This window comes from Montipora capricornis, chromosome 8 (assembly GCF_036669925.1).
Source record: "Montipora capricornis isolate CH-2021 chromosome 8, ASM3666992v2, whole genome shotgun sequence".
Taxonomy (NCBI): Eukaryota; Metazoa; Cnidaria; class Anthozoa; order Scleractinia; family Acroporidae; genus Montipora; species Montipora capricornis.
Genome location: NC_090890.1, coordinates 45,509,731 through 45,532,429, shown reverse-complemented (window position 1 = coordinate 45,532,429; position 22,699 = coordinate 45,509,731). Strand labels below are relative to the sequence as shown.

General features: G+C 39.7%; 1 protein-coding gene across 2 annotated transcripts in view; it reads left to right on the top strand.

Annotated features, from left to right (window-relative positions):
• The window catches only part of LOC138059997 (integrator complex subunit 1-like), a 43,971-nt gene that overhangs the window by 17,490 nt on the left and 3,782 nt on the right, over positions 1–22,699 (top strand). Inside the window, exons 20-48 of one of the 2 annotated variants that reach the window (XM_068905666.1) lie at positions 2,611–2,735; positions 3,949–4,078; positions 4,314–4,469; positions 6,248–6,391; positions 6,650–6,877; positions 7,910–8,014; positions 8,589–8,741; positions 9,561–9,681; positions 10,407–10,565; positions 11,033–11,105; positions 11,581–11,654; positions 12,268–12,369; positions 12,478–12,568; positions 13,014–13,062; positions 14,757–14,822; positions 14,934–15,020; positions 15,792–15,887; positions 16,480–16,555; positions 16,704–16,772; positions 16,995–17,126; positions 17,211–17,776; positions 18,039–18,150; positions 18,722–18,791; positions 19,086–19,208; positions 19,747–19,876; positions 20,293–20,426; positions 21,198–21,342; positions 22,119–22,172; positions 22,519–22,646. In XM_068905666.1, coding sequence (XP_068761767.1) covers positions 2,611–2,735; positions 3,949–4,078; positions 4,314–4,469; positions 6,248–6,391; positions 6,650–6,877; positions 7,910–8,014; positions 8,589–8,741; positions 9,561–9,681; positions 10,407–10,565; positions 11,033–11,105; positions 11,581–11,654; positions 12,268–12,369; positions 12,478–12,568; positions 13,014–13,062; positions 14,757–14,822; positions 14,934–15,020; positions 15,792–15,887; positions 16,480–16,555; positions 16,704–16,772; positions 16,995–17,126; positions 17,211–17,776; positions 18,039–18,150; positions 18,722–18,791; positions 19,086–19,208; positions 19,747–19,876; positions 20,293–20,426; positions 21,198–21,342; positions 22,119–22,172; positions 22,519–22,646 — 3,698 coding nt within the window. Of the gene's footprint in view, positions 1–2,610; positions 2,736–3,948; positions 4,079–4,313; positions 4,470–6,247; positions 6,392–6,649; positions 6,878–7,909; positions 8,015–8,588; positions 8,742–9,560; positions 9,682–10,406; positions 10,566–11,032; positions 11,106–11,580; positions 11,655–12,267; positions 12,370–12,477; positions 12,569–13,013; positions 13,063–14,756; positions 14,823–14,933; positions 15,021–15,791; positions 15,888–16,479; positions 16,556–16,703; positions 16,773–16,994; positions 17,127–17,207; positions 17,777–18,038; positions 18,151–18,721; positions 18,792–19,085; positions 19,209–19,746; positions 19,877–20,292; positions 20,427–21,197; positions 21,343–22,118; positions 22,173–22,518; positions 22,647–22,699 lie in introns of both variants that reach the window. The other variant, XM_068905665.1, reaches the window with a different exon arrangement.

Here is a 22,699-nt window from a genome sequence, read left to right as displayed (position 1 = left end):
AAGGTTAGGGACACTGCCCACATTTTAAGAATCAGGGTTAAGCTTTTAAGTTAGTGATTAGGGTTATGCACTGTCTTATGTGAAACAGCATTCCAGGAGGTGTATGACAACTGCAGACCACATACTGTCTTCAAATATCGCTGATAAACAGTATTTAAGTCTAAGCACCCATTTGATTAGCACTAATAAGCAGTATTTAAGTCTAAGCACCCTTTTTAAATGGTTAGCTTCAATAACTGCGAGTTGGGATTAGTCTGAAGTGTCAGACACTGCATTCCAGCTACATTCACGTAAGGGATTGGCATTTATTTGAAGTGCTTAGGCTAAAACAAATGTTGTCTTGGTCATTGGGTTAAGACTGTTGGTTGATGGTTATTTGAAGTAAAGCATTCTTTCACTTGTTGAATAAAGGGGTTAGATTGTAAAGACGCTGTTGTGCTGTGTCGTTGGGAAAATGAAATAAAGAAAAGGGTTTATCAAGTGAGTTGATGTGATAAAAAATTGGCTACTGTAAAGAAATTTGAAAGCTGATGTTTTGAGCATTAGCCCTTCCTCACATAGTAGGACTACTTTTTGTAATGAAAAAACAGTGATATTCAAGGGTATATTGCATTGAGATCAGAACTTGGCCGTAAAGCCCTCAGAGATAGTAGGGAACTTCATCTCCCAAGATACAAAACAGCTATGAGCCAGTCAACATTCGAGTATACCACTGCAAAGGAATGGAATGACCTCTCCAAGGAACTGCGTGCTTGTGAAACGCTGAGAGTTTTTATAATTAAAACTTTTAAACTTTTAATAGAATGAGATAAGGCACAGCACAAACGTAGTGTACCAGGTAACCTTAATTTAATTTTATCTTAACTTGAATCGATGACGAATTGTATTTTTAATATTATCTTATGTACTGATCACCGGTTTATACCAGCGTTTTCTATGTTGAATTCACCGATCACTCTTTTTTTTTAGTTTAAATAAAGCATTTATTGCTATTATTATTATTATTATTATTATTTCAGAATAAAAACTAGCGATAAAAAACGACGTTTCGATCTCTCTGAGATCATTTTCAAGTTGTAAAAGAAGCGAATAAAATCTGCATATATAAGTACAAATTAAGACGTGAGAATGTCCAAAGATAAAATATGTAAATACAAGCGCTAAACTGTCAGTGTTAAAATATTAAATACTATACTATACGGGTATACGTGCCGACACCTCTATCAGCGCGTCGAGGAACACATGAAAGGATCGTCTTCAATCGGGAATCACATTAAAGAGCAACATGGAACAGTCCCGAGTGACATATATCGTGACTTTAAGATCTTGAGAAAGTGCGAAAGTAAATTCGATTGCCTCATCTACGAAATGCTTTTTATAAAGGAGCTTAAACCAACTTTGAACAAACAGTCAGATTCAATTCGTGCGAAGTTATTTATATAGTTCTTTATAGCGTTTTGGTATCTTAACACTCACGCTTTAGCGTTTTAACCAACAGTCATGTAGATTTAATCCGTGCAAGTTATTTATATAGTATTTTAATATTTTAACACTTACATTTTAGCGCTTGTATTTACATATTTTATCTTTGGACATTCTCACGTCTTAATTTGTACTTATATATGCAGATTTTATTCGCTTCTTTTACTACTTGAAAATGATCTCAGAGAGATCGAAACGTCGTTTTTTATCGCTAGTTTTTATTCTGAAATGTGTTTCAAAAAAACTACTTATAATTATTATTATTATTATTATTATTATTTAATGATTCCTTTGACAATCTAAAAGACTGAGAGACAAAAAAAAATGTCTGTGAGAAGTGTTGTGGAGGGGGTGGGTATAAGGGGTATGCAAGGAGGGGGCTACCTACAGGGTAAGGTGGGATAAATCTTTGAAGGAAGGGTGGGGTATGATAGAGGCAAAGGGGAATATCAGGGAGGGGTAGGAGAAGTAGAATGGAGAAAAGAAATATCTTGTTCTTTTTTAGACTCCCTAAAAAACCCAAGCCCCTGTTTTTTTAACTACACCTCAAAAAAGGGAAAATCCCATTTTTAGACAGTCGATAAAAAAACCTAGTTAAAAAAAATTAACTGCAATATATGCATAACCATCACATCCTTAGGAATCGCTTTGTCAAATCAAACTCAAATTTCAAGCACTAATGGAGCCATCAACAGACGGGGTTGGCTTGGTTGCGCACGGGACTTACCTTGCTGGATTTGGGAATTAAAATCCCAATGCTCAGGTTCTCAAAAATAAATGCCTGTAACTGGTTCTACTTTCAAGTCTTTTTGGATATGGTATTTTTTCGCAAGCCCATCTTTAACTCCTTGTTTATAAACTCATGGGGGCATTGAACAAGCCCAAGTATGGAATTCCCAGTGTTGTGGTTTTGCCATCTCTCTCCAACTTGGTGGTGATACTTTTGTAAAGGTGTGTGATATAAGGGAAAGCAAAAACAGGGAAGTTTGCTGAGTGATGAACATTCTGATACAGATAAAATGCACCTAGCTTCTTCAAGCAATATTAAACTTTGTTTGAAAAAATGTATAACGCTCTCTTGAATTTTCACCAGTGCGGTTACATGTAATTTACTGCTTTGTTCCTCAGCTTGCCCAGGCAGAAAAGGAGGAAATTCTCTTGTTTGAGTCTCACCTAGCAGCAGCCACAACAAAAGTTACCATCACAGAGAACAACAGTCTGTTGTTGAGTCAACTAATAACCATGGACCCAGTGTAAGGTTTTCGTTGCTCTAAAAAGTTCAACCTCATACCAACTGAAGCTCTGGAGCATTTTGGTACAAAGTGCCTGGCTCAACAGAAACAATGATTTAGACTTAAAAACAATACATAAGGCCACCAATACAAAATTTAGTCAGCTTGCAAGAGCTGGTGTTGTACTGAAAACACTCAATCAACACATCAAATACTTAAGGCTTCTCAATGGATTATTTTTGTCCTTTGAACACGGCCCCTGTGTAATTATCTTGTTTATTCAGCAGAAATTAGTACCAATTTTGAAAAGTAGCCAAAAAGCACGCAACTGTTGCCACTTGTCATATATCACTGCTTTATTCATAGTAGTTGAAAGGTCAATAACAAACACTTAATGACTGGTCCCGAGGGAAACAGTTCATTTTGTTTCCCTCGAATTTCAATGTTTCCTTCTGTTGCGTCTCGGGGAAACAGTGAGATTCGAGGGCAAAAAAATGAACTGTTTCCCTCTAGTAGGGACCAGTCATTAAGTGATTTGTTGTATAGAATAAAAAGAAAAACATGCAACAGCAACAGCAACGGCGGTCGTCAGGCAACGTTCGTGGGTAACAGTGCACTGTTACCCTCTGACGTCATAGATTTTGCACTGTTACCCGCTCAGAAACTTTTGGCGGGAAACAGTTTTATTGTTAGATGTCATGTGATCTCGAAGTAACCAATGAGAGCGCGCACTGTTGAGGGAAAAAATTCAGCTATATAACAATTGAAATTATTTCATTAGTCTGTGAAATTTGGGGCAATCAGAATAATGGTTCATTTTCACAAACACAGTGACCATGTTGATGTGAAACAATGGCTATGTTGGTGACCCACTACATTAATAGTCCAGATCCCAGTTGTTCAAAAGGTGGATAGCGCTATCCACTGGATAAATCACTATCCATTGGATAGCGCAATTATTGGTTTCACATTGACTTATCCCGTACTGGACAGTGATATATCCAGCAGATAGCGCTATGTGTGTATCCATCGTTTGAACAACTAGGCCCAGAAGTTGGACTCTGTTTATGTGCAAACATTTTCCTCCATTTCACCCAAAAAAATCTTGGTCAATGATCAAGAATATGAAAATTCAAGAAAAAGATACCAGGGTTTTCATGTGAGCTTTTCAAAGTCATTCAATAAAAGTGAATACCACCCTAAAATTAGAACTGAGCTGCCAATATTTTTCTAGTGGCCCCAGCCGACGTCCTCCTCAAAATGTTGTTGATCAGCTGAAAGCAACAAACACAAGTCTTAGACTGGGTCAGAGGCTCTGTCGCAGTCGCTCTCCAGATTTCCTGTTAGAAATCATCCAGAGACAAGTAAGAGATCTGTATGGTTGTTTACGATAGGGTTTCATAGTGTCTGACTTGTGAAATAAATGTGTAATATACATTTAGTAGGTTAAATAGTGTGGTCATTACTGTCATTCGGTAACTTCGATAAGCAATACGCATTCGATCTTCATTTCTTTTAGTTGCTGCAATATCAAGATCCCGGTGCATTTAAACTGACATCACCTCTTTTTGTTAATAATTGCTTATTTTTTTCCATAAGGGTGCATCTCAAAGCATGCCATGGCTTGCTGAGCTTGTTCAAGCTTCAGAGGGCTCACTCGATGTACTTCCTGTTCAGTGCTTATGTGAATTTTTGTTGTTGGAAAAAACTGGTGACAACGGCAAAGCTGGTGATGAACTTCAAGATAAGAGACTTGTATGTGATGATAATGATGATGATGATGATAATCACCAGAAGCTCGTGACTTTGAAGCGTTTAATTTTTGGTCCAGAGCTGGGAATTTTTGAGTTTAGAAATTTCCTTACTTGAGTGTAACGTAGCTGGCACATTTTACCGCGCGTGCAGCCTTGATCTTATTTTTGTCCATATTTGGGCATAAATTGGTGTTCTAGAATCCCCAGCTTTGTTCCAAGGAAAAAGTTACAAGCTTCATGGTCATGTGCTTCGGATCGTGCGAAAAACATTGAACCAATCAGATTTCGAAGCAAATATCTAGGGCTCACATGCACGGAAAAATGGATATGAGAAATCTGGTGTCCGTTGTATCAACTTAGTTAGTTATTGTAACTTGAACACTGTAAGTGAATTAGAAAGCTTTCGTTTGGTTTTGTTAGAGAAAAACTCTGAAACGAGAAACTCGGAAGGGAAACCTACCCTGTCGACAACGTAATTTAGATTAAAATGAAAGAAACGTGTATTATTTGAAGTGCGGGTTATAGATGAAAGGTAGACTGAAGTGATCCTCGCACATAGAGCGGTTTTCAAATGAGTGTCGTAAAACCAACACCAAAGTAATTACTTTGGACGGAGACGAGACAATCCAGTAAACCAATCAAAAGTCGAAGTAATTACACGTAGCCGACACAAAGCGCGGGAAAATGTGCATGCACGAGCCATGATTGGTTTTGGTTTCACTTGTGATTGGTTGAAAAAATGGCGCGAGAACTTTGAACCAATCACTGAGTGAAGAAATGCAAAACCAAAGTAATTCTCTAATTACTTTCGACAGTCAATTGAAAACCGCTCTATCTGAACAATTTGAGCAATTCTCTCTTATAGTAGGCACCTGAAAAATTCAGGCAGCTCCAATCGGATTTGAACCCGTGCCCTCTGAGATGCCGGTGCAATGCTCTACCAACTGAGCTATGAAGCCACACAATTGGGAGCAGGTCAAGAATATTTTCAAGTTATCACTAAGTGTCGGAAACTAGTGCAAATGCAAAATTTTGGTCAAAACTCAGCTGAAAACCGAATCGTAATTTAAGATATAATTTATGTAATTTATGCGCACTGGTGGGCTCAGTTGGTTGAGCATCGGGCAGTCATGTGTGAGGTCGTGAGTTCGACTCCGGTCGGACCAACACTCATGGTCTTAAAACGACTGAGGAGAAAGTGCTGCCTTTGTAATTACGTCTGCAAATGGTAAGACCTTCTAGTCTTCTCGGATAAGGACGATAAGCTGGAGGTGGCGTCTCATAGCCCTTGTTCATTAACTCTGTGGGACATTAAAGATTCCACGCTCCAGTCGAAAAGAGTAGAGCATGGAGTTCCCGGTGTTGGGGTCTGACCTTTCCAGCATGTGGTCGGCTTGGCGGGCCTAGGATTATTGGTATGCTTAGCTTGATGGAGGACTTCTTTGTGAATAAGACCACAATTGTTTATAACAGCCAGAAGTCAGGCTACTTAGCCAAGTGCTGGAACCTCACTCAAACCTCAAAGTCAAACAGGTAAATTAAACAACTACGGAATACAGGGTCACATTCGAGACCTATGGAAGTACTGGCTTGTATGGCTCGTCAGTGGATGGCAAACGAGCCAGCCTTTCCTTCAGCAATGTGGTCGACTTGGCGTAATCGTCTGAGTGGACTACTGATCGATGAGACTCCACATAACAGCAAGACAGACAGTAGTCAAAGTGAAGGAGTCCAAGTGTTGAAACTGGTAAAGCTAAACCATGTAATATTTCTGCGCAGGATATTCAGCAGCATGTGTTGGGACGGCTTCGATCCTTGTTGTTTGGAGACAATTCCGATGCAGAGACCACATTGGAAGTGTTGGAGTATTTTATGAGGAGGTTATCTTCTGTGCAAACTGCCGAGAGGGATTCTGCTGTCAAGGTACCTGTCTAGCATCTGTTTTCCATTCCCCCCCCCCCCCCCCAGGTTTAAAGTTTATTTCACTAGCTTCCTCTCTGATATTATTACGACCGACAGACTTCTGAACTGTAAGAGAAATGCAATTTACCTAAACGACGTCTCCTTCTTTGACAACTCACAAAACCGCATCTTTTGCACCTTCCAAGAAAAATTCTCTTGAACGTTCTTCCCATTCTTTCTTTCCGCTGTAATTTAAAATTAGTACCTATTACTTTAAAGGGTCTGGAACTAGTACTGTCCCAAGATGCGATTCAAGTGGATGATCACGTGACAGTTGTTTGCGAAGAGGAGCTTGAGAGCGGTGCCATGGTAACCACTGTGGAGGAGCTGTTTTCGCCTTCATTTCCTGCAGGGGTCTCCAAGGCTTACAAGTGGCTTTTAGTAAATTTGCAAAGTTTGCCGCACTTTGAAACTGTTCGGGCGACGTGCTGTTATGCTCTTAGACAGGTAAATAGCAGAAGCCGAAAAGCAAAAAAAAAAAAAAAGAGTTGAAACTCTAGCTGGAATTTCGCTCATTATCAAAGATGGTTGACACCTTTGTAGTGAAAAGGTGCTGGAGGAGGCGGCGTGGTCAAGTGTTGAGTGCGTTGGGTTTGAATGCAGTTGCCATGGGTTCAATTCCCGTTCTAGCCTCTGGTTTGGATTTGTTTACGGTTGTCCCGGATCCAACTCTACCACGCTTTGTTAATGGCCAACTGGTTGCTTCCTGCAAGTTGGAGTTCTTAAAGGGGCTAGGTCACGCAATTTTAGGCAATCTCAGCACTGATCGAATGGTCATAGAATCAACTAAAATATCAAAATAAGTGTTCAAAACTATAGAAGAACTCTAACAAAACACAGGGTAGCCAAGAAGGGACATGGATGGACAAAACTGGAGAGGATTGAAATGGATTGAATTTGGGTAAATTTGAAAAACGTCGGCCCACCTTTTTTCAAATTTATTATCAGTCTATATCAAAATGTCATTTACACAGCTTGAAAATCTTTCTCAGTTGTTATGTGGCCGTGATTTTGCAAGTGAAAGACTCTTCTGCCAATTTGACGTTTAGAGCTAATAATTAACAAAATTAAACAAAATTACTAAAATAGCGTGACCTAGCCCCTTTAAATCATGTTTCTTTCAGATTATTAAAAAGTGGAGTGCCTGTGAACTAGCTTGATAGCCAAGTGCACTTCCATTGTAAACAACTGAAGCATTTAAAATAAAGACAGGCTTCCAAAAATATTTTTTCTCAGGCGATAAACGTGACTATTGACATTTTGTTCGAAAACAAGGTAAACAAGGTCATATGAATATTTCAGACCAATTGTTTACCAAAGGTCTTTCAGTGCCCAAAGTCATATTTACAGAGCACTGTTTGGTTGATTGACAAATGCTTTACTCATACCTGAAAAGGGAACCGCTTTTCATGTAAGGATTCATCATGTATAAGTCACAATAACCTCGAAATAGTGACATGTTACACATTGCGTCTTCAGTCCTGTCAGGTGGAGATTATTCCTGAGAGAACACAAGCATACCTCATGTTTCTCGCCGAGCATTCTGTGGACAATGGTGAAGAAGAGTTTTTAGCGACAGTTATTGTGAGTATGGCGGCAATCACGTATGGAGTTTTTAGACTATATCCGTCACACGTCTGTTCATCAAGACGCTATCCCATGTTTCCTGTCTCTAGTGCCCGACTTTTTTGCAAAACTGTAAGATATAACGTGTATTGTGATTGGTCAATTTAGCGGGGTTTACTATGCTGACCGGTCCGCAAAATTGAATTTTTTTGTTTGCGTGTCGCTTGATGTAAAGATCTAAATTAGTGCTCTAATATATTTCGTTTTCTTTGGTCGTGTTGTAACTTGAGTTACGGCTTCTTGTTTTTTCCAGTTCAATTCTTGGCCCGAGTGCCGGAATAGACTGATAGGGAAAAAAGTGGGGTCGTACTAACTTGTTCGTAAGCAACCTCGTTCCCAGAATCTCCATTGTCGTTGGATCGACAAAGAGACCCTGGGAACGAGATTGGTTCGTAAGAACTGTTTGGGAAGGGTTGGGAGGCCAACTTGGCTGTTGGCTTTGTTTTTTCCCGAAGTCTGCATCTCAAACTGTACTCTCACGGCTTTTCTGAGCTGTAACATGACAGTGATATCTTTTCAACTCGGTTTACAGGACATTGCCCAGTTGATAATAGAACGTCCAACTATAATGACCCCAGTGCTAGGGGAGGGGTCGGCGAGTCAAGAAACCTATCAAGCTCTTCTGGGGTTGTACGTCTTAGCTTTGCAGCAAGCGATAGACATGCAGGAGGGAAACTTCTCTTGGGTAGGTTTAATTATTAATACAGGGTTTGTAATAGGCAGTATTTAATTGGTGTATAAGCCCGGCCCAATTTGCTTGCAAAGGTGACTTTATTTTTCACACTAATGAAAAAGATGAAAACAGCCTTCCTACGAGAATAATTTCAAAACAAAACCCTTAGCTCAAAGAAATGTGGGAAAAGTGGGTTTGCAATAAGTGCAAACTATATTTTACAATTTGTTCAAAACAAACAATAGCCAAGTGCAAACGTCTGCTGGACAAAAGCTTTACATTTGTCTGTCACTTTGGTCATGGCTTGTTTTTTCGTAACCTTAGTAGTTGAAGTGTCAATGGCCTGCCCAGACGGTTGTTCATTTGATTGCAAACTGATGACAACTTACCTGTTATGTTTTAAGTAATCTCTCTAGATTAGACTTAGTTTGATGCTACTTTGGTTGAATAAATTTGAATGCAGCTTATAAAGTTACAACGTTTTGACACTTTTTTAGTCTCCAAGTGTCAGTTTGGTTTTGCTTCGTTACCCGTTGCTATTAGTTTAAACATTTCCCGCCACTTTCTCTGTCTGTCAGCGGCAAAATAAAAACAGAAGGTACACCGTGATTTTCCCGCGTAAAGCGCTGGCTGTTGGCTTTGTCCTGCGATTGGCTCGTTTGATCACCTGCGTCTGTCCTGATTGGCTAAACTTACAACTTTGATTTTATCTGTGTCTTTACACTGAGCACTCCAAAGAAACCTCTGTAATATATTTTTTTCTGAACTTCTCTCTGGAGCTAAAGGGAAATAAAGGCTTTCCACGTTTTGTTTCTTTTGGAATTTGTCTAGCAAGAAAACCAGTTGTTTGTGCAGTGGTCTAAGGACACAGAGTACGCTGGGAAGGCCGGCACATTATACGTGCTTGTCATTCATGCCATGATTGTGTTACTGACGTATGGAGAACCGCAAGGTTGGTGACAATTGGTCTAAAATTAGAATTGCCTGGCTATTGATAATTTCACTGTCATTTTTATGACATCAACCCTTGTTTGAGAAAAAAGATACTCCTCTGTCAGAAACCATTACTTGAAATTTCACCCCTCAATTACTCCAGTCCGAGTGGAGAAGGTCTTTAAAATTAAAGATAAAAGTCACTATTTCTTGAAAGTTGTATTTATAATGAAGCAAACTTTTCGAGCCGCGTATGCAAGAAACGTTGAAAGGAACACAGCCATTAAAAGGAAACGGGTTGGACATTTCCAAAGGAAGTTGAGTTTTAGACAACTGGAGGCAAATTTACAAAGAAGAGTGGCATTTCATACTGGAGCATATCCCACTTTCATAAATGGAGAGCGAGCTGTTCTATAGTATTTATATTAATTAGACCTGCCGCCCGTATTTTGGGACAAATGTTTTTTTCGAATTTTGTACATTGTAGTGAGGCTAGAAATGGTTTTTCGATGCAAAACAAAATAATCATTATTTTACGATGAGATGTATTTTGTCAATAACGACTCGGGGATATTCGGAAAAAAGCCGAGTGCTCCATTGCAGGAGCCGAACTTACGACCCTCCAATTACTAGTTCGGATGCTCTACCATCGAGATATAGGAGACTCGTGAGAGCTAAGATTCGGGGATACTCGGAAACCCTTCGTTTTTAAGTATTTTTGACCCTTTGATGTGAATTTCACAGGGGATACCGGTGTTTACACGGCTCTATTGGATGCCTGGTGCCCTGAGTACGGACAGGTTCAAGTTTACTTGACCGACACTGGAGAAGAAGCTGTGCTGTTAGAGGAGTGGCTAAGACTGCGCATGATTAGGTCTCAGGTCCCCAGGGTGGTTGATGCTGGTAAGTTGTGTGTATAACAGTAAAACGTGATAACTTCTTGAGGGTGTGGTTTGCAGAATGGATAGCCGAGAGTACTCAGCATTGCTTAAAATAGTGCGAGGATCAGTTCTGTCTCTCGTCTATAACACGCACTTCAAATAATTTATATTTTTTTCATTCATTATTATTTTGGTACCCTGGTCCCAGAGGTTTTTATTGAGCCGCGAGAGAGTCGCGAAGGAGCGAAGACGAGTCGCGAAGGAGCGAAGACGAGTCGCGAAGCGGCTCTCTTGCGGCTCAAGAAAAACCTCTTGGGCCAGGTAGTCCTTTCGCAAGTGCTTCGTGAAATCAAAATTTGGGTTGAATCTAATTGTATGCACTTTTTGACATAAGTGACTGACCAATAATGGCTTCATAGAATCTCAGTCAAACTTTGACTCAAGGGAAGTCTCTTTTAACTGCATATTTCCACTCGCATTTCTTTTCAGCCTTGAAGGAACTTTTCCCATCTCAACTGGTATTGTTCGCTCAGTCATTTGGAATTCCTGTAAACAGTATGAGGTATGAATTAGACACGAGCTTGTGTCCTATAAGCAGTATCCGTTATGAGTGAAAAAGTCCGCTCTCCAGTTGTTTCATTATACTACTTTGTGGGCTTGAGCTTAGTTTCCGGGTCTGTGGATGGAAGCGGAGCTACCCAGACTTTGTTTTGATAGGCAACTACAGGCTAATCATCCCTTTGCGAATCGCTCTCAGCTTCTGTTTCAAGACGAGTCTCCTTGGGAGACTATTTAACTGAAAATGGATAGCGTACGTTCATGGGAATAATCCAACTCGTTCCCATTTGGTTTCGTGGGAAGACTCGTCTTGAAGCGGGGGAAACAGTGATGAGGAAATGGTCATTTGCAAGGCTGATATCAGCAAGTAAGATCATTAATCAGCCACAATTTTGCCATTGAACTATTTATTTTGTCAGAATCAGCAATTTAAATACAGATTGATAAAGACTCTTACGTATGTCATTGGCTTGTTTCAGCAAGCTCCTTCAGCAGTTGGACAAAGCTACTCAGGAGGACCCGGTGGGGATAGAGGAAGCTGTGCAAGACAAAGGTCAGTCAACCATGTGAACTATCTCAATGTTTCATCCATAAATTACAGAATTTTGATAGTGGTCGTTTGCTCAGTCCTTGTGTCCCTTGCATCGTTCTTAGTCGAGAACGCAAAGGTAAGGAAACCATTTTAGATTAGGACCGTTTGCATTAAAGGCCCATTTCCACCCTGAATGCATTGCACGCCGCGAATGAATTTCGCGTATTACGAAATTACAGAAATTGGCGCGACAAAAATAGTTAACCAATCGGAATACGCTGTTCAACAATAGTGCCAGTTTCAAAACAATAACAAACGATCGCTAGGTGGAAATGGGCCTTTAAGTATGGTCTAAACCAATTACTTAATTCAATTACAACAGGAGTAGAGAATGAATTGAGCCAATCACATACAGGCAGCCGGTGCGAAGCGCCGGAAAGTTGTGTGCTCTTGCTTTTACCTCTGATCGGCTGGGAAAAAGACCGGATGAATTTTTAGCCATTCACTAAGCCTGGCAATTCATAGTCTAAGTCAAAGCAATTTTAAAGAAGTTTCCGTAATTAAGTGAAAACTGTTCTTTACCTTAAGAGGAATCATATTTGTTAGCAACATTCACACTATTTACACTGCTTAGGTTACATGCTTCAACTTGTTGAAGTTCAGCAGCTTCGCGGAGCGGTTGGCGGCGATTTGTTTTGCTGTTCGCTCACTGAAGAGCCACCGGTCAAGAGAGAAAGTAAGTTGTTTGTTACCTTGTGTCAGACCTCCTGTATCTTTGATCAAACGCATGTTTTGCCTTTTGAATCAAATACCATAATTATCAACCGGTTTCGTCTCAACGCAGGCAGCGATCTGGCTTCTCTGGATGGTGGCATTACCCCCTTACCCATCGCTGGCATAACACAGATGTCTGTTAAGAAAGAAACGTCAATGAGGTTTGATTTCAGTTCATCGTTATGAATCATCATCATGTCACCGTGATCATCATCATCATCACCTCATCACTCCATTAGAGCGGTTTTCAATTGAGTGTCGAAAGTAATTTGCGAATTGCATTGGTTTTTCATTACTTCACTCAGTGATTGGTTCAAAGTTCTCGGGCCCCTTTTTCAACCAATCAGAAGTAAAACCAAAACCAATCGTGGTTCGCAGGTGCACATTTTCCCGCGCTTTGTGTCGGCTACGTGTAATTACTTCGAGTTTTGATTGGTTTACTGGATTGTCTCCGTCCTGTTTGATTGGCTAAAGTAATTACTTTGGTTTTGGTTTTACGACACTCGGCGATTGAAACTCGCTCTAATGGCATGATCAGTAATCATTCCGCTAGCTTCTTTAGAACCTTTCTTCAAATCAAGTAAGTTTCGATTTCTTCGTTTTTAGCGTCGACGATGAAGAAACTTACGAGCGCATGGCTGATGCAGTTGTCGAGGTAATTAATCAACAATCGAGCCTATGTTTTCTTTTCCCAACACGGATCGCGTAACGCGGATACTCAGGAACTTGTTTTGTTGTTTCTTGTTTAGTAAAAAAGAGTGGATGCAAGCATAAATTAAAATATTTCCACCTTTGAAAGAAAATACTCTCTTGACTGTTGTTACACGATTTAGGGTCGAGGACCTTCATATTCGTTCGCTCTGACTAAGGGCTAACGCTCGAAACGTCAGCTTTTAGAATCTCTGTACGGTGACCAATTTACATTATCAACTCCGTTGATAAACCAAATTTTTGTATACTACTTCCCCACCCACAGCACCACAGTTTCTTTAGAAACTACCCCTTCATTCAGTGACCTTCATATTTGACGTGTTTGATCACATGAAAACCTGAGTCAACATTTTACCTCCGGAACTCCCGTGATTTCTCATTGTACTCTGCAAGAAGCTACCTTGAGTTTTTGAGTTTTTCGGAGTTTAAAAATTTCCTTATTTGGATGTGACGTAGCTCATGCGTTTTCCCGCGCGTGAAGTTTCAATCTTATTTTTGTCCATATTTGGGCATGAAAATGGTGTCCTGAACTCCCCAGGTTTGTTCCAAGGAAAAGAGTTGCAAGTTACACGACGCTTTCTTCAAGGTCTTTTGCTTCTGACTCTACTAAATTACCTTATCGTTTAATATTAAGCTATAAGACATGTCTTGATGATCGTGCATTCGTTTTCACGGCTCCTAAGTTATGGAATAACTTTCCCATAGAGATATGATAATTAAACTTCCTCCTTAAAAGAGCATTTTTAAGCCAAGAGTTAATATTATATTTTAACATAATTAGATTTAGGTAAGCGATTTACTTTTATCTTTTAATCTCTTTTATAAATTATTTTACTAGCGATATGGTTCATTTCAATATATTCATATAGATATTTGTACGTTATAAAGTTCCCTATTATTTATTATTATTATTATTATTATTATTATTATTATTATTATTATTATTTGTCAGGTTGTTTCTCCATATTATTATTACTATGACAATAGTTTTTATTACTATGTCCCTGCCGACACTTTTTTACTTGTAAATACATTTTTATTAATACTACACGTTTTTTAATATAGCTTTTATTGTAATAAGTAGTATATTTTTTTTGTAATTTTATATCTGGAAATAAAGTTTATGTTACTCATTATTATTATTATTATTATTATTATTATTATTATTATTATTATTATTATTATTATTATTATTATTATTATTATTATTATTATTATTATTATTATTATTATCTCTACTATCACAGTCTTTGCTCTTGATCTTTTTGTGCATCAGCCTGGTGCAAACCCTGCAGCTAGGGCATCAGTCACTCAACTCAATCTTTCTCTTCAGACACTAAGCACCTTTCTGAGGATTCGCGCTGATCCCGGCATGCGGATCTTTTGAATTTCACAGTAGCTCTCTGATACTTTCTTGATGTTTTCTACCATCCCCTTCTTAACTGTACCAAGCACACCAACAACCACAGGGATCACTACGGTTTTCATATTCCACGTTCTCTGTATTTTATTTTTATCATTATCATTATTATTATTATTATTATGCATTGCAAAAACAAAATGATCAAGCCAGTTGGAACCCGAGCTCAAGTCTCTTGCCATGTGGTAGTTTTCAACTTTCTTCATTTTGACTTGCAGATTTTTTTGTCAGAAGAGTCCAGTGCGAGTAAAGACAAAACCAGCATCGAAGCCCGTGTACATAAAGTGAGACTCACTTTGAATAAAACCAATATCATAGCTTAGTTTTGCCGCTGTACTCTGCCATTGAAGTATTCTTGAGATCGACTCTGATTGGTTGATGGCTGTCTCTTGTAGGTTCTTACAAAGGAGGTAATCAGTGCAAATCGGGGAGAGAGCTCTCATGACTCGTTGGCGGAAAATATCATGCGCAAACTTACTGAGGTGTGGGTTAGGGTTTTTTCTCGAAATTTTAATTTTTTAATAGTCCCTTTTCAAATTTTAGAATTACCGCTGAATACAAACACCAATAACACATTGCTGCAGGGTTAGTCTCGACCTGAAGTAAAGTATTCACAAAAACCGGCGGAAAGGTGACTGAAATTTGAATATTAAACAACAGACAGAGTTGTAAACAGGTCATGTTCTCGCTGGAATTTGTGAACATGTTCACCTCAGATGGAGGCTAACCCTGTCAAAATGCGCCCTCAGTGCTTTTATTCAGCGGTCATGGCGAACTAGAAACTTGACTACCGGTATTGAGTGTCGTTAAAACCGAAAGTCACTCTCAACATTTATAACAGGTGCAAAAAGAGCCATGAACCAACCACTCAGAATTTGAAGCAAAATCCATGAAAACGCGCGCAAGCTAGTTACGAATGGTGTACGTTTTTGCTTTTTCCTCGTGTTGAATTTACAAGTGGTGCAAGGGCTTTAAGCTGATACTTAGGCGCCTTTACCCATGAAACGGCAACTTTATTGCGTTATCGCTCAAAACAAAACCGTAATCTTACATTACTTCGTGGCCAATCAAAAGTGAGAAAGGCGTTCAAATTAACCAATCACGTTTCAAGGCAAGAGATGGTAATTAGCCCTAAGCGTGGGAAAATTTGACTTTTCGTCTGATTGGTTGAAAAAAGTGGCGTGTGATTTTCTTGACAATCGAAGAGCCTGGTGCTGCAATACGAAAGAAACTTACTGAATTCCTTTCTTTAGATGCTTGATTCTGACATGTGCCAGAGATTGCTTGAGGGTATGTGCAACAAGACAACTTTTTCTTGTTCTCTTCTGAGACTTCTCAAGTCTAGACAGGTATGGCTTACTTTGATTCAGTATTAACAGCCTTTTTGTACCTTATGAAATACTGCGTGTTGCTGGCTTCCTGTCCAATTCCAGTCCTCCTGTGCTTCGCGCTTCTTTTGAGAGAGAAGAGTGGGATTGGACAAGACTCCTTATCCCAGCTCTGAAAAACGTAAACATTGAGAAAAACAACTACAGTGCTTGCTTTTCACATTTTTAAAACTTCGAATTTCATTGGATATTCGTTGGCTGCATCTGTATTGTTTTAGGGATAGTTTTCAGTGTTCTTCGTTTATTGTTTTGTTTTGTTTTGTTTTTTTTTCAACCAATCCTGTCGGCAGTCGTGAAAATGCTGCACATCGATCTAGATGGGCACTTGTTTGTCCCTTTGTTTTGCACCACGTAGTTTGTACGTTGTTTGATCATTTTGCTTTCAGTTTTAAGTACACTAAAGTGTTGGCCTTGCTAAATAAACTTTTTCGCTTCGATTTTGTCAATCATGGTTTTTAAAAAATATATTTTCAGTTATGTTTCATTCAGTAAGTCTTAAGGGGAAGTTACCTATCCTTTTGTGTTGAGCGTGTTTGTTGTTTCCGTTTTGCAGACGGCGCTGGAAAGAAAAGGAATTACTTGTAGTTTTGTGAAGATAATAAGGCAATTTTCAAAGTATCATCTCCAAGGTACATCTGATTTACAACTATGTGTACCGGTATACTTATTGTACTATTTTGTCATTTTGTGAAGTTTGGATATTTCGTTTATTTTCTACCAGAGGGACCATATTTTGTCATTTTGTGAAGTTTGGATATTTCGTTTATTTTCTACCAGAGGGACCATTCAGTGTTGCGACTTCACAATACAAGAAACAGCTTGGAATCGTTGAACAAAAACTAGTTGGTAGGTCCATGTCTCTCATTATCTTTCCCTCGTATTGACCGAGTTTCAGGGCCTGCGTTTTCTCCAACCTCGTCCCCAGGGTCTTCTCGGCTTTCAACATGGCAACTTGAAATTTATACTTCGTTACCATTTGCCCATTACTCAAAAGCTATAGCCACATCTTTTTTTATTTTCGTCGTTATGACTGACATGGTTTTATTGTCTCTCGTTTCTGCTTTCTAGGAGACAGGATCCTGGAAGAAATTGCATGCAACGAGAGTACTGATGATGGTGCGCTTGTCAGACAGTTTATTTCTGCAGCCAAATATCGTACATTAAAACCAGAATCCATCACTGTAGACTCAGCAGTGAAAGGTTTGTGTTTTAAGTTGGCAAAGAGTATGGTTCTATTTTTCGCCATTTTATTATTTAGAGTGTTTTTTTTTTCTTTTTAAGCAGCTTGTTTAAAATTGCAAAACGCGAAATCCTCACTCTTGGAAGAGTTCGTTCAAGCCATTGCTGTAACCCTTGTTTCCAGCCAAGAAAAGCATGACTCCCGATGTACTTCCACAGTTTGGACACCCCAACGGTCTTTGCCTCTTAAGACATGTGCGGAAATCCTCGTTCGATTGTTGAACTTCTCTAGCAGTGGCCAGGCGGGTGATAATTTGGCTAGCGGTTTGCTTGTGGACTGGTGCGAGATTGTTGATCCGGAACTCGTCCAAGTGCATCCCTTGACACAAAGGCAGCTGTTATTCCGCGACAGATCAAGTATGCCTGGTTGGGACAGATCGCTGACCTGCAGTGATGACCGCTCGCCGTCAGCGTATCTTTTGGGTTTGTTAACACATCAGGCATCCTGGGAAACACTGCAGGATTGTTTGGATTGGCTCACTGCCTTTCCTTTGTTTGGAATTGATCCAACAGCTGCTTTAGACTTTGTGTGGACATGTTTCCACAGTCCTCGTCTTTGGCAAGGCAGAGATCAAAAATCGACGGCTGTACGCAATCAAGGAACTAATTCTGTAAGCAAAATGACTGAAAATGTACTTGAATGCTGCTTTTATGCTTTTTTTTTTAACAATAGAGCAATTTCGATATATTAAAATTCAGTCCAAAACAAACGGCATCATCGCGAGGCTCTGGGGAATAAATGAGTTTATTCCCCAGAGCCTCGAGATGATGTCTTTTGTTTTCGACTGAATTTCAATATATCGAAATTGCTCTATTGTTCCATAACATCTTTTTGCTTATTGAATATCATCATCCTTTCTTTTTCTATTCAAGGCTGTTTTCGAGAAACCTGTTTTGGATTTGAATTCGACTCAGATCTCCTCCCTGACAAGTCTCATTTTGTGCGAGGTATCTTCCAATGTGGAAGACTGGTGCAAAAGAAAAGGTACTTCGTGGGTTGAAAATAGGAAAGGTAGATGATTTGGAGACATTCTCATTTCAGACAAAGTATTTCCTACTTATTTCTAACAATAAGAGTAGGGTAAAGGTCAGCGTTATTTTTAGGTCAGGCTGACTGCACCAGTTTATCCTTAATTGAGAAGCAGCATTTGGGGGGACACTTTGTGAAGTTGACTGTCAGCATTCCGAGACACGAGTGATGTTGAAGTTGGGCAGAAGAGCAAGTGGACACTTTGTGACGCTTATTGAGATCCAGTTGCATCTCATTACTTGCATTGTGTCTGAGGCTGCGTTCGATTGACCCTATTCCGGAATAAGAACACGTGTATTGATGGTATTTCTGGCGTTTTGAAGCAACAAGGATAATAAATATATGTTTAAAATATCAATTTAGCGGGTGTTTGGCAATTTTAATGTGAATCTCCGTAAAAGCGAAGGATTTCTGACTTCTATTCCAAGTATTCCTATTCTGAAATACGGTCAAGTTAACAATAATACGACGTTAGGGTTAGGGTTAAGTTGCAGGTAGATTTTACTTACCTATATCTCCTTTCAAGGTGCTGGCTATGAAACCTTTTTTGAAGAAACGAAAAATGGTAGTATACCAAATGGCTCTGACGAAATTAGGTATGTTCCATATCTCCTCCATCTTTTGTTAAAAAGCTTTAATGTCGTTTAACAAAAGCGTGGGCATTTCACGGTAGATGGGATTGGGTTTATAATGTTGAGTTGCATTGTTAAAGAATAGGATGTTTTCAACCAACCTCTGGAGACACCAATAACAATAGAGAAAGGTTCGACTTCTGGTGGACGAACATAAGAAGCTAATGAGAGATCTTTTGTTTTCGTCCACCAACATTGCGGCGATGACGTTACGTGAAAACCTCCTATATTATTCCGTCTATTTTGGTCTGATTTTAGAAGCAGCGTGGAGCATTTTGTTTCCGCAGTCATTGGAACCCGACTTCCTTTAATCACCCTCTGTTGCCATGGTGACAAGAAGAAGTTTCAGTCTGTTGTCAGTTGCGCTCTGAAATCCACAAGGTAATGCTAACAAGAAATAAATACCTTCACTGTCTGTTTGAAAGAAAGTAGGGAAGGGGGCTCGTACTCTTGCGTCTTGACAATTTAGTTCGCTGATTTGTCGAAGACGCAGAGATCAGGGATGTCAAACTGAGAACGAAGACGTCATCGCTGAACGCCATTTAAAATTCGTTGTTTTCGTTTCTCAAACGCGTTTATCCCAGTTTAGCCTCTACAGACTTGCCAAACCATCTTGGAATTTAATTGAAAGGAACCCCTTTCAACATGAGAACTTGAAGAAAACTGAAACTCCCGATAACATGAGATCTGGTGTTTTACGATTCGTGATTATACAGGGCGAAAAAAAAGAAGTTAGCATCACAAAGTCAACAGCTATAGGTTTTTCTCAATAAATTTTTGAAGTTCTCGTTGACGTCAACAGATTCACGCTTTCTATGACTGATGTCTAGTTACAAGTAGCTTGATTTTCTTGCATAACAACAATAATGGAAGATGTAAGCCAGATAGAAATGCTTTTATTCCTTGCTTATTTTACCAGGTGGTCCAAATGGCTGACAGCTCAGTTTTTGGTTCATTTGTACCTTGCCCAGCCGAGAGTCTTGCGGACCATTAAAGATTTCCGGTCCCTCACAACCTCTGGTGTCATAAGCCAGTCCAGTCATTGTCAGGTCTGTAAAAATATCAACGTATATTATTCCGAGGCGTGCTTTCTCGCTTTGAGAAAATGGTTTTGTTTTGCTGTTGCTGGTTTTTGTGATTTATATAAGCTATTGTTCTTTGCTATTTCCTGTGTACCTGGAAAACCAGGGCGTTTGTGTACTCGAAAGTTTCCAAGTTTCCAGAGGTTTTCTTCGCCCAACGTTCGGCGTTGAAAAGTCCTGGGAAAAACGTTTTTAAATTCTTAACTTCAAAGCGTATTAAAAGACAAGGGGATCATATTTGTAAGTGACCCTATTTAACCTAAATGGACGTCAACTTTGCATTTCGGAGGCAGGATACCGGGTATAAAATATACATACTCGAATACGTTCACTCGGTGTGCTGGTTGTGCTGTGATTAACGTTAGAATTGAATCATATTTCAGCTGGATAGCCTGTGCCACCGGGTGTTGACAACGTTGGCCGATTCTAAACCGGGTAAAGAGTATGAAGATCGGGCGTACAATACCGGCTTGCTGCTAAAAAAACTAGCCTGTCAGCACCCTATGCTACTGCTAAGGTAAGTAGAGATTCGAAAAACATATTGAACAGAAATGATGTTTTGTTCATTCGGGACTTTTGTTAGTGTACTCATCGGTTCAATTTTTCAAGTGAAGTTATGATCGTCGCAGTTATGAACGCAATTTTAGCAACTGCGTAGAGAAGCTTCAAAAATTCAGGACTTCAACGGGGTTTGAACCCCGCGATGACCTCGCGATGCCGGTGCTCGTTGAATTCCCGAATTTTTCAGGCTTCTCTACGCAGTTGCTAAAATTGCGTTCATTACTGCGAGGATCATAGCTTCACTGAATTTATATCCGCAGTTCAATATATTATTCATTTCATATATCATTTCGTTCATTAGTTCAATTTTTGTTGATAAGTCGATTCCTTGTATTTCTGTGGTCTTTCATGGAATTTTGACCAATATCTTGCGCCTTTGAGATTTTAATTCCCTACTATATTGTCGCGACAATGCCCCTTAAACTGAGTTTGTTGGTTCTCTTCTCTGTTTCCATTGATTTTCTCAGGGTATTTGGTAGCCTTCTTCGCAGACATTCTTATGATTCGTCGCGCGATCTTTCCTGGACAACGAAGATTGCGTGACGAGTCACAAGAATGTCTGCTAGGTATTTGGGTACTTGGGTAAATTGAGTTGATTTATTTAATGTAACTCCTCGTGTCCAGTGCTACGTTAAGTGATAACCAACATGTAATTTTGAAATAATTTTTAAATTAAATCCTTTAAACCACTCTTCAGTCTAAAGTTGTTCGCTGATGTTTTCCCCAGGCACTTACCCATGGTAGCAGCACAGCTTAGGGGGCGAGTGCATCTGAAATCTAAAGAATTCACCCATCAGCAGCATCTTCTCGTGTTTTCACATATCTTGGCTCTTTTGGATCTTTTGAGACCGCATATATTCAAACAGCACAAGGTTAGCGTTATCTTATAATTTAGACTGTGTGACTCGAACAAGTTCTTGGTTTCCGTTCATTATCAGCCTGCGATATTCTTCATGTTTCACCCGACCACACCTGAGTTACAAGGCGCCCCAATAAATTATCATACTTTCCTTTAATCCTTCTACATGAGGCAGCACTTCACTTCCAATATGGACCTTAATCACACAACGTCCATGTTGAGTCCCGAGGGATTGAAAACTTTTGTTTTGCCACACCGACACTAGTCTCCTTCGCAGCCGCTCGGGCCGGAGTCACGCAACGCTCCCCTTCCCCAGCGTTGCGTGACTCCGGCCCGAGCGGCTGCGAAGGAGACTACACCGAAACTCGTTCCCAAACATTTCAACTCGAGGCTCGAGGTACAAAATCTATTGTCTATGGCCAAAATGGCCGCCGCGCGAATAAGGCCCATGGAGTGCCTACTTTTAATTTATATTTTGTTTCTGTTTCTTTTATATTTTTTCTGTTTTCAATTTTTAATCCGTATAACCGATAACGTGCTCATTCACGCAAGAGTGAGCAAATGCAAGGTTCGAAGTCTTTTTAAGATTCGTTAAGTTTGTTGAAAGTCCTTGAATTATTTGGATTTGGATTTGCCTTTTAAGCCTGAGCGATTCGGGGAGAAAAATACAGCGTAAGGATCGATCGGCGTTCTTTGTTGGAACCAATCCAGTGTGTCAGATACTATCATCATGTTCTGTCGCCGTTAGTTTTTGTAATTTTTCCACTTCTTTCTGTGCTCGTTTTACAGATTATTCAAGAAGGCCTACGGGACACGCTAGATGCATACTTCGGTCTTATACAGGTAGGGTACGAAAAAGAAATTGGGCTTGAGTATGGCCCAAACCTACAGTCCCGGATAAAGAGAGTTGAGACTACCCCCTTGTTTATCCTTTTAGACCAATATTCTCAAGCAAGGCAATAATGCCCCCTCCCCCACCCCATCCAAAATAATGTTGGAAAGGGTGGGGGAGGGGGCTGTAATGATGAGATGCACTTGGTTTTTTTTTAGTCCTCGATTTCAGGTGTCAGACCTTGAGCGACTGTATTTTTCCTGTCAGCTTATACTCTGCTGTAAAGATGCGGCCTGCTCTTGGCAGAGACGCTGTTTTTATCTGGGCAAGTTAACCCTCACCTCTCTCATTTTCCAGGCCCGCTGTCTTCATAACAAGGAGCTAGCTGCCGTTGTCACAAAGTTGATGGCGTTCCTTCATCACTTTTGTGTTGAAAGTCCAGATCAAGCCTTTTCAGTTCTCCATAAGCGTGCTCCTTTGTTTCAGTAAGTAACGTCCTCGCTTTTGGTCTTTTCAAACCTTTTCAAAACCAAACCCG